The sequence below is a fragment of the Typha angustifolia genome, chromosome 9, assembly GCF_048772165.1.
Source record: "Typha angustifolia cultivar Huaian chromosome 9, ASM4877216v1, whole genome shotgun sequence".
Taxonomy (NCBI): Eukaryota; Viridiplantae; Streptophyta; class Magnoliopsida; order Poales; family Typhaceae; genus Typha; species Typha angustifolia.
In genome coordinates, this window is record NC_133247.1 from 11356089 (window position 1) to 11368097 (window position 12009).

Here is a 12009-nt window from a genome sequence, read left to right on the forward strand (position 1 = left end):
ATAATAATAATAATAATAATAATAATAGTTTTAGTTTAAATAAATAAACAAAATTATAGGGATTGGAAAGTAAAATTTAATACTAACGAGATAAAATTTAATATTCCCTTGGATTATTCTTCTCCTTGCAGGTACACAGTGAATAAGAATTTGGCCTTTTCCATTTTAAAGACCAAAGTGGACGGCAAAAATTCTCGACCAAATTAAAGTCCACAGCACAAGGGTTTTATGGATTATTTTTTTCATTTTACACCTTACCTTTTAATTAAATTTTTTATTAAAGCTTGTATTTTGATAAAATACACACAGAAAAAAAAAGAAAAAAGAAAAACCATCCTAAGCCATCCTTATATTTGTTATTGGAATTTTAAAAAACAATTTAAAAAAAAGATGATGATGAAGAAGAAGAAGAAGAAGAAGAAGAAGAAAGGGTTGAATAAAAAATAGAGAAAAGATTGGGTGTAAAACTGAAATTAACGCTTTCCAAAATATTTCCCAATTTTCTTAATGTTACAATTTTTTTTACAATTTTACCCTTATTTTTATGGGAAATAAAAGTAACAAAAATAAGGGTGAAATTGTTACGAATTTGGTGTAAAAATAGGTATTAGTTCAAAAATTTAGGTGTAATTAACGAAATAAACACGCGATTTCGGGTTGCAGCTGAGTTGGCAGCCGTCGCAAGGTTTGATGTAGTAGTTTCCTCCATCCATGTCTGCATAGGATTAAAACTCCGTGTTCTTTTTCTTTTTTCTTTTTCCCTGAGTCCTCTCTACCGAACCCAATAACTTCCAACATTAACAACAGCTCCTTTATCTCTCTCTCTCTCTCTCTCTCTTCTCTTTCTTTTACCTCCTCTGGAGGAAGTTTACAGAAGAAATCGAATGCAGCTCCTTTGTTCTCACATGGCCGTCCTTGCTGTCTCGGGTGCGCAATCCTGGGGAAAGAAAACAAGGTGAGCTCACGTTCTCTGCCTAGAAATAGAAGCCTTTCCTTTTCCAAGTCCAGAAGATGCTGTGGGGGGGAAAAAAATGGAGTCTTTTGATGTCTCTGTAGTGCCCATCAACCCAGGGCCTTCTTTTTTAAGGTAGAGCATGGGGGAAAGGAGGCAGGAAGGGGGAAAAGGCCACATTTTTTTATGAACTCAACCCGCCCTGCTCTTCGTTTGCTCCTCTCCTCTGTGGGTTTCGAGCCTCCTGCTCAAATGGGTCTTGGGTTTTTCGCTTGGTTTCTCGCTTTGGCTCTCCTCTTCGGATGCTTGGCCTCTCAGGACCAAAACTCGGATGAGGCCTTCGTCAGGGCTTTCTTTGAGAAGATGAAGGTTAATGGTAGTTCTCCTCCTCCTTCTTGCTCATGGCCGAGGGCGGTTTTACTTGATAACAGCAGCAAAGTCACCCACTTGGTGGTTTCCGGCTGTGGACTCTCTGGTGCCATTCCGGAGGAAACCATTGGGAAGCTACAAAAGCTCCAAGTTTTGGATCTCAGCAACAATAGCATCACTGCCCTCTCTTCTGATTTAAAGGAAAGAGGCAGCTCGCTGAAGAGGCTTAACGTCTCGCTGAACAACATCAGTGGGCCTCTTCCGAACGACATCGGCAACTTTGGGCAATTGGAAAGCCTGAACCTTTCTCGTAACAACTTCTCCGGCGCAATCCCAATAGAAATTCTCAATTGCAAATCTTTGGTTTCCTTGGATTTCTCGAGCAATAGGTTGAGCGGAAGGATCCCCAGTTTAGGAACTGCACTGAAGAATCTAACTGCATTGAACCTTGCTGGAAATTTGTTTAGTGAAAAGCTGCCAGATTTAGCAGGGCTACAACTCCTCACCTACCTCAATCTCTCTGGCAATAAGCTTCAGGATTCGGCCATCAAAGTGTTTTATGAGCATTTGAAGACTGTCGACTTGAGCGATAATAAGTTCCAAGGCCATATCTCTCAGGTAAACTTAAGCTCTTTGTCTTCATTGGTTTACCTTGATTTGTCCATGAATGAACTCACTGGACAGTTCTTCAGTGATTGGGGCCCAAACTCTTCACTTAGACATATCAATCTTGCATTCAATAAATTTTCTAGCCAGACATTTCCCCGCTTGGGAGAGCTTTCTGGTCTGGAATACCTCAACTTGTCTAAAACTCATCTCAGTGGCCAAATTCCTACTGAAATCGCCCAATTGCGCCTGAAGAAGCTAGACCTTTCACAAAATCACTTAACTGGGAAAGTTCCTGATTTGAGCTCTGAAAACCTCCAAGTATTAGACCTCTCAGTGAACAATCTCACAGGTGAAATCCCAGAAGCCCTGCAAAAGAAGTTACCCAGCTTGGAAGGATTCAACTTCTCATACAACAATCTTACCTTCTGTGTTGCTCAATTCTCACTCCAAACTTTCAATACATCATTCATAGGATCCCAAAATGACTGCCCAATTGCAGTGGATCCGGACCATGTCACGAATGGGCGAACCAAACACAAGGGGCTCAAGCTAGCATTGGCCATAACCCTATCTGTCTTCTTCTTATTAGTGGGATTGGTATGCCTTGTTTTTGGGTGCCAAAAGAAAACTGGATCATGGGCAAATAAGCAGTCACTGTACAAGGAAGAGCCAAACATTTCGGGCCCATTTTCCTTTCAGACAGACTCAACGACTTGGGTTGCCGATGTCAAGCTTGCTACATCAGTTCCTGTGGTCATATTTGAGAAGCCATTGCTGAACTTTACCTTTGCCGACCTGTTGGCTGCCACTTCCCACTTTGATAGGGAAACCTTGTTAGCAGAAGGAAGGTTTGGACCGGTCTATAGAGGTTTTCTACCAGGAGGGATTCAAGTAGCTGTGAAGGTATTAGTTCATGGGTCTACGATGACTGACCAGGAAGCTGCAAGAGAGCTTGAGCGTCTTGGCCAAATAAAGCACTCCAATTTAGTTCCCTTAGTTGGTTACTGCTTAGCTGGGGATCAGAGGATTGCTATATATGAATATATGGAGAATGGGAACCTCCAGAATTTGCTCCATGATTTACCATTAGGAGTCCAGATGACTGAGGATTGGAGTACTGATACATGGGAAGAAGATAATGGCATTATCCAAAACATAACACCTGAAGGAACCTCGACATGGAGGTTTAGGCATAAGATTGCATTAGGTGCAGCAAGGTCACTTGCTTTCCTTCATCATGGGTGCATCCCTCAGATAGTCCACAGAGATGTGAAGGCAAGTAGTATCTACTTTGATTCAGAGATGGAGCCTAGATTGGCTGATTTTGGGTTGTCAAATATTGCTGGGACTAGCTATGATGATGAATTTTCTCAGGGATTGCCAGGGTATGCTCCTCCAGAGTTCTCTGAGCCCGAGAATGCTGCTGCAACTACAAAATCCGATGTCTATGGCTTTGGTGTTGTGCTGTTTGAGCTAATCACAGGCAAAAAGCCACTGGGTGATGAGTACCCTGATGAGAAGGAGACTAGTCTGGCCAGTTGGGCTAGGGCATTGGTGAAGAAGAATCAAGCCTCAAGTATAATTGATCCCAAGATTCGAGAAACGGGTTCAGAGAAGCAGATGGAGGAAGCGTTGAGAATTGCTTATCTATGTACTGCAGATTTGCCATCAAAGAGGCCAGCCATGCAGCAGATAGTTGGGCTGTTGAAGGATATTGAACCAGCTGCCGCTGATCAGTGAACTTTTAGTAAGGACTCCAGTTGAATTGTGTGTACAATAGTTTTGAGCCACTTCTGAACTAAAGGTTTTACTTTCTTTTTGTTTCAGAAGAAGCTTACATCACACTGTTTTTCTCAAACTCTTGAACCATCCAGCTACATTCTCGATAGCTTGTTTGGTTTACCTGCTGCTATACCTTCTTAACATTGTAATACCTCTAAAAGCTTTGAATGTTTCAACATTAGTCTCTTGTTTCTGATGGATTAGGCCCTTTTGTTTTATGCACATGGGTTTCCTTCAACCAAAACACTACTTTAAAAGGGGATGGAAGCATTCTTTGATAACTTCTGCAGCTACATGTCTACGCGTTTTTGCGTGTGGCATATGGTCGGTAGTTTGAACAAATCCATCGAATGGCGGAGCCATGAAGTTCCTTATGCTACACAACACATTATCTTTCTCTAATAATTAGTGTGTTTGATGAGCTGTGGTTTGTTGACCTATGATTATACCAACCCACAGCATGTTCCACAATAGTTCATTTCAAGCTTTTTGGTCTCAAATGTTTTGTTTTGCTGATGCATCATTAGTCAAATGTTGTAATTGTAATTTGTTTGCTTTACTGCTCTTTGTATGATCTGGAACAGGTTATATGCTTTTTCCCTACTCCACATGCTTGAATAAATAATACTTCATTATGTTTTGAATGTTTAAAATTGGTTTAGTGGGGACATTCATGATGCAAAACCCAACACAATTATTTATGTAGCTGGGTTGGTTGTAGTGAATGTCTGATGTTATTTTGAATTCAATTCCAATATCATAAACATCTCTGTGGAAAGAGGATTCTATTTATATATGAAATAGGACTGCTTCCTTGGAATTGTGACCTAGTTCATTATATTTCTACTTCCAACTAGTATATTCTATTACCCAGTTTGAATTGTAACACAATATAAAGTTGCTCAAATTATTTGATAATGCCATGCCAAACATTTTGAGGACAAAAGTTTTACTGATCAAGGTTATACCCCTTTATTGAAATGAACCTAGAAATTGGTTTATCTTAATTGACAATTGTTTTGGCTATAGCACCTTTATATACTTACCACTAAAATCTTTATAATTACTATTGTAGTTAGTTTTGAAAAGAATATTCCTAATTGATCATTGTCAAAGTTAACAAACATATGTAAATAGCTAAAATATCACTCTTTTTTGAAGTTTAGAATGTAAAATATTACCAATAGCTTTTAGGATATTATAGATAATTTATATAACAGAAAATTAGCATAATTTGAATCTAAGTTAGTCTTAATAGTGGTTTTTAATATTCTGAAGGTCTTAAAACAGTGAGAACTAAGAATGGCAACTACTATCATATTAAACAAAACTTTGGAAACTAGAAAGTATTGGATTTTCTTATCTGAGATTCCAAATAAAAGAGAGGATAAAATCAATCTTATTAATTACTCATAGTCCTCTCCTGGTGTGATAAATACAGAGGGTTGTCAGAGCTTGGTTGGTGAAGTTCTAATAGTTTTAATATCAGCAAGTAGAAGAGCTGACATGCACCATAAACAAGATGAGGGCCAGACAAATAGGTGGAAGTGCAAGCTAAGTAGTAGGTGAGGACAAGAAGTCATTAATTTTTATATCAGTTTAATAGATAATGTGAAGTTTGTTTTCCATCAACATTGAAAGTTATAGTTTAATAATCCTCTTCCATGACTTGTAGGAATAGGAGATGAGATACAACTAAGAAGGTTAACATCAAACCAACTGGTTATAAAAGCCCTAAAAAGTTAGAGCATACACTTACTTCTCATTAATTATTATGAGCAGTAGATGCATTAATTGCTTAACTTACTTGTATGTGGGAAGAAGTGGCATCTATTGGCATTGATTTTAATATATCTTCTTTCTCTAATTTGCCAGAGTAGTTAATGAATGCATCCCTGTTGACTATGAGATGGAACTTAAACCTACCCTTTTTGAGTGTTTGGAGAGATCCCACAAGACAAATACACTATATTTTATTTATTTTGCTTTTGAGTTTTGACCAAACCAGCCCTCCCAAGAATTTAATTTATGTGTTTAAGTATGAAATTTGTCAAATATTAGTGATAAATCATCTCCTAATTTTACTAACTAAATAATATTTACAAATTGCTAACTCAAACCTACTCTGTGTCTTAGATTTGGGTAAGTATGGACTTAAAATTGTCTATCTGTCTTAAATCTAAATTTTAATATATTTTTGAGAAAAATCTCATCCAAATATATGGTTGAAATTTCTGATTGAAATTTAAATTATTGTAAAAAAAACATTATTGGAATAATGATGTTAAGAACCCATCCACTCTTCTGACATAATTATTAATTCTGCTATGGTTTTGAGTACTATGGCAATTATTATAGCTTTATATCTGGCAATTTGAAGCAGAGGTGATGAAAGTTTGTAACATGAAGAGTATTTGACCAAACTAGCCACTTTCCAAATTTTATTTATTAATATACGATAATAAAAAAATAACTAAACTCAATTAAATATATAGAAGTTGGTTTCAACGAGTCCCTGTATGACTAGCTCTAAAGGCTAATACGATTTGAATTAAAATTTACCTTAAAGACTTACATGACTTAATTGGACCTGTCTTAAAGTCTTACTTGACTTAACTAGACTTGCCTTAAGGGCTGTCGTGACTTATTTAAAGTTGTCTTAACTAGACTTGCCTTAAGGGCTGTCGTGACTTATTTAAAGTTACCTTAACTAGACTTGCCTTAAAGACTGTCATAACTTATTTCGACTTGCCTTAATAACTCATATGGCTAAACTAAACTTGTCTAATAGACTTATGTCATAAAAAAATTAAAAAATAAATAGACTCGACTCGACTTAACCCACGTAGTCATTCATAACAGGCAACCTTCTAGTTACTTTTCAAATTAAGTCCGAATAATTAAATGAAAAGCAAAAATTTGCATTTAACATTTGTGATTTACACCATTCATTTTTAATTTTTATAAATTGAGTCGTCTAATTTATCAATTATATATAAAAAAAATTATATTATTAGATATATTAACTAAATTTAACTGTATAAAAAATATTATAAAAATACTGGAACCCAAACTATATCCAACCTTACCCAAGCTACACCCAACTTTACCTAAGCTATACCTAAGTAAGAGCATTTTACACCAATTTATTCTCTTTGTCTAAGGAATATATCTAATATATATGCATAAAAAAATAAAAAAATAAAAAAATAAAGAAAACAAAAGGGCTGGAGTTGGCCCAAAAGAAGACTCCTTTAATGTATTACTGATCCAATGGGCTTCATTGCTGCTTAATGGAAACATAAATCAACTTCTATGTCACAAACCATGCATTCAAACATTATGGCACCCTTGTTATCATTGAAAACATGTAAAAGATGAGTGGCACCATAGGAAATGGCATGAGATGGTAGTAGTACAATGACAAAGATATGAATCCAAGGATGAGTTGGATGCATTCGAGGACATGTACATGCCCCTCAAGTAATTTGTCTACCTCAAGACTACAGTCCAAATGCTTTTCAAATAGGGTTAAATATAATGTACTTTAATTATATTATGATTAAAATTATGTTACTTTTTCATTAATTTTAACTAAATTATACTAAAATGATCAAAATACATTCATCATGTTTGTTAGACAAGACATACAGACTTTTAAGATAATATCGCTAAGTGGTAAAAATAATCGTGATGTTCAATTAAATTTGATAAAAAAAATTAACAGTCTCACTTTGTAAGTAAAATAATTTTATATTTAGTGCAAAATAAGTAGTTGATTAAGCCATTAAGTAGTTATTATATATATAATAACTACTTAATATATTAGAAGTTATTACTTTTATAATTCATAATTATTACTCTTATAGTTCGTAGATATTAATTAAAAAAATTATACTAGTTTAATTAGTAGTTTGTTTATGGATTTCATAATTTGCACATTTATATTTGACTGTTAGTTAATAATTTTCTTTTTGCAGTTATTAATTTAGTAGTTCATGATTATTAAACATAATTTATAATTACTAGTTAATATATGTTACTCTACATTTATATTATATAATTCACAATTATTAAATAGTCTTATTTTTTTATTTTTGTATGTTATATTATATAACTCGCAGTTATTTAACATATATGAATGCATTTTTATGGATTCGTGATTACTTTTTTTTTTAGTTCCTAATTTATATTTTTGTAGATTGCAATTAATTTATATAATTCTCAATGGTTACATATATTGTCAATAATATGATATATGAGATATGAAGTTTTAAACTATTTTAAGTTTTCCCCTAATTATATTTTCTAAGTCTAAATTATTTAAAACTTAAATACGAGATTATATGTGTTTGGAAACCGGTGATTTTGTTAAGTTAAAAGGAAGAAATATTTATATAAGCAGTTGATTTTAGCCCCTAAAATAAATATTTGGAAATGCTAGTTTGGTATAAAAAAAAAATTGAGAGAGATATGCATTAAAAACAATAATTTCAACTTCTTCTTTTTTTCTTTTGATATCAAGAGCTGAGAACTCAGCTAGTGGTTACATCGTGGGTCTGAACGAATCCCAACCTATCCAAATCCAGAATTGTTACTAATTCCCGAGATAGTTTATCAGCTCTACACCAATCGCTTCCCGTAGCTGATTTACTTCCTAGCTTGGCCAACCAGTCAGCTACTCTATTTCTTTCTCGATAGGTGTCACTAAACTTAACCTTTCGGAAGGAAGACAAGATAGAAAAATATTTTTAGGTGATTCTTCTCAAACGCCAAGGGCCATTATCCTCCTCTCTAAATATTTTAATCAATGCTAGAGCATCCGATTCCATTATCACTCTATACAATCTACCATAGGCTGCTTTCCAAGCCTATCTACAAGGCCCACACTACGCAGTAGCTTACTGAAGCACTTCTTGTCAGATAGCCGTATGAAGTAGTTGCCTCTCCTCATCTTTAATGATGTACCCAGCACCACCCTGGCACTCATCCATCTTGAAAGATCCATCTACATTGATTTTGGCCCATCCCACTGGAGGTCGTTCCTAGCTCACCACAATTGTTAGCTTTCCTGGTGTTTGTACTCCATCAGGTACTCCCGCGCTAGCAAGGTGGCCTTCCAAGCAACCGCCTCGGCTGTTTATCGCTTACCATAAAAAATTCTTACATTCCTCTCTTTCCAAATCCCCCATATTGTAGACGTTAGACTTATCTATGTATCTTTTGACAAGTCTGTGTCCCAACTTTGAGTGATCCAATAATTTCACTAAATAAGGACCTATTTTTCCTACCAAAATTATTTTAATAATGTCTATTTCCAAGTCAAACATTGAAACAGGAGTCAACTCAGTCTCTTCCTTGTCATCGGATTTAGCATCCTTTTCTTTCCATATCTTTGTATGGTCGGAAACTTCTCCTCTAAGGCAATAAAAATCCCCACGCGGTGGATCCTCTGCATCACTCGCTGCGGGAAATTTCATGCAGTCGTACTAGGCTCCAGGCAGCCAATAAGATGGCGCCAGGGTATCCGATTGCGGGAACTTCGTGCAGTTGTTTCTCTCTCTTTTCCGCGAGTCTGTGCCTCCCTTTTCAAACAGACAAGACTAGAAAACGAAATCCCTCTCCACTTTCCCAAATCTCTTCTTCTCCAACGACGACGACCACCAATGTCTTCCACCATGTAACCCTCTCTCCTCTCTCTCCTCTTCCTCTCGCATGGCTGCGCCTTCTTCTCCCCTCCTTGTACTGCTTCTCATGGTTTCTTCTCTCTCCTCTTCTCGTAGTGCTTCCAGTGCTGGACTAACTCTGGGATGCGTGAGAGATGCTCTCATCCGGCAAGAGGATTCGATCGTGTTTAGCCTCATCGAGAGGGCCAAATTCCCTTACAACGCTCCGGCTTACGACCCCTCCTTCTTGGGCTCTACTCCGCATGGCGGAGACCGCTCGCTTGTCGAGCTTTATGTTAGAGAAGCCGAGGCTCTGCTAGCTAAGGTGAAAGCTTTCTTCTCTTTTCGGGCTTTTTGAACCCTTTCCTCATTTGGGTCTTCTCCGTCTTTCTGGTTTGTGTTTGAATTCCAAGGGAAAAAATAAAAATTAGGGACTACGCCATTATATAACAATGCCGCAATATATTTCTTCTTTCAGTTGAAATTTGTACAGATATACTCTTTATTTCTAATGGTAACTTATTGGACTTGGTTTGAGCCGGTTTAATTTGGTTCCTCGACTAAAATGGTGCTTAATCCAGAAGAAGTAAATTAAATTTTCATGTCTCAGGCCGGACTATATCAAAAACCAGAAGAGGTTCCTTTCTTCCCTGAGGACCTTTCTTTCCCTGTCATTCTTCCTTATAACTACCCACAAGTGAGTATCCAACATTCGGTTTTCATATTTATGTAGTCATAATATAACATACGCTTATATTGTGCTCCTCTAGGTCTTACACCCTGCATCTGCATCTGTTAGTGTGAATGAAGCTATATGGAATATGTATTTCAATGACTTGCTTCCATTATTCACTGCAAAAGGTGATGATGGTAACTATGCTGCTACAGTTGCTTCAGATCTTGTGTGTTTGCAGGTAAAATGTATGCTTAAATCTATATAATACAAGTACTTGGATGAAGCTGCTAGACTTCAGCTGTTTTTCTTACGAAAGCATTGTTGACTATCTCTTGCGCTAAAAAGTAGTGCATGTTAATCAGTTCATAAAACATAGTATAAGAGTTTCAAATTCCTTGAAAATAATGATACTAAAAAATCTCAGAATAAGCTAGATATTGCAGTCTGCAGATTGCTAGTTGATGGACTATTTTGTAGTCATTATCACTGCTGTCCTGATTAGAAATTGAGTTCAATTCTTGTAGGCTCTCTCTAGAAGAATTCATTACGGTAAGTATGTGGCAGAAGTGAAATTCACTGATGCTCCGGAAGATTATACTCCAGCAATACATGCTAAGGTTAGCCTACTATGCTTTTTTCTAATTATGCCATCAGTAATTTTAACTTTTCACTATCATGGTAAACAACTTGAGCAACTCTAGTTTTCCATATTTTGATGATTTTAATATTTTAATATTTCTCATTTCAATTTCAGAACTAAGATTCTCTGGTTTATTATTATTTGTCAAGCTTTTTAGAATTTAGAAGGAGTAAGTCCTCAACTTGTTTTGTCTTCCTGCTCAATGCAGGACACGGATGCTTTGATGAAATTGCTTACATTTGAGGCTGTTGAAGCGATGGTCAAAAGGAGGGTGGAGAAGAAGACCAGATCTTTTGGGCAAAATGTGACTTTAGAGGACAAGGTTACCAGTGTGGATGCATCTGATGGTGAGGCAAAATGTAAAGTTGACCCTTCGGTTGTTTCGCGCCTATATGATGAGTGGGTTATGCCTTTGACGAAACAAGTTCAAGTTGAGTATCTTCTTCATCGTCTTGATTGATCTTTTGGTTCTTCCTGAAATGAATTATATGATGGAATCTAGTATTTTACCATACAAAAGAATTGCAATAAATTTTCTCAGATTCTGGGTTGATCCTGAAATGCTTGAAGCTCATGTTCATCTCAAGGGAACTAGTAATAAAATTGAATAAAAGTATTATTATTATGTTTATAATCAAATTGTAGATTTTATGATTGAGAGATATTGAAGATTTATATTGAATGGCTTTGTCCCAAGTGAATAAACATCTAGCAGTTGATACTCCCTACTACCAACTACCAAGGGCTTTGCAAAAATAAGCACATAGACGCACTTTAGGATTTTTCAATAAATGCTTCTTACTTTCAGTCGTCTCCCTTTCTTAAAATGTTATGGAGTAAGCTGACTTTTATAAGTAATGAATTATCTTCAGAAGGCTATCATTTCTCTTGCAATGACATTATATCCTTCAGCTTTATACTGACTATTTTCTTCAGCCTTGTACTGAAACTATTAGAGAGAAATTTAAGATGCATCTTTGTTAAGGGTGATGTCTTTTGATATCTATGCTGTTGGTTTACGAGTTCCATAAGCCTCATAGGTGGTTTCATTCCAAAATATCCCCCTCTGCTCATCATACTGACCTTTCAAGTATCTTTAATTGTTAAGCAATTGAAATATTGTGATCAGAAAAGTTGTAATAAATATTAGATCCAAGATAGAATTGTCAAAATAATCAAGCCAGCTTGAGCTTGGCTCGATAATGCTTGATCAAACTCTTCTCGTATTTGAAGTGAACCAAGCTTGGTCAATTGAATAAGGCTCAAATTTAATTTTCAGTTGAGCTTGAGCACAGGACGGCTCGATTAGGTTTGA

General features: G+C 36.1%; 2 protein-coding genes across 3 annotated transcripts; both read left to right on the plus strand.

Moving 5' to 3' along the window:
* The first annotated feature begins 809 nt into the window (after positions 1–809).
* LOC140767788 (probable LRR receptor-like serine/threonine-protein kinase At2g24230) lies at positions 810–3908 on the plus strand. Its single transcript, XM_073107828.1, has one exon. It carries the CDS (start codon positions 1139–1141, stop codon positions 3668–3670), a length of 2532 nt encoding a protein of 843 aa, XP_072963929.1. The 5' UTR covers positions 810–1138; the 3' UTR covers positions 3671–3908.
* Positions 3909–9243: 5335 nt separating this feature from the next.
* LOC140766900 (chorismate mutase 2, cytosolic-like) lies at positions 9244–11325 on the plus strand. Of its 2 annotated transcripts, XM_073106575.1 has the most exons (6): positions 9244–9392; positions 9496–9703; positions 9989–10075; positions 10149–10292; positions 10579–10671; positions 10903–11325. In XM_073106575.1, exons 1-6 carry the CDS (start codon positions 9379–9381, stop codon positions 11152–11154), a joined length of 798 nt encoding a protein of 265 aa, XP_072962676.1. In that variant the 5' UTR covers positions 9244–9378; the 3' UTR covers positions 11155–11325. The 2 variants fall into 2 exon arrangements, with proteins under 2 accessions (XP_072962676.1, XP_072962674.1); XM_073106573.1 differs by lacking the exon at positions 9244–9392 and having other exon boundaries at positions 9399–9703.
* Positions 11326–12009: the final 684 nt, after the last annotated feature.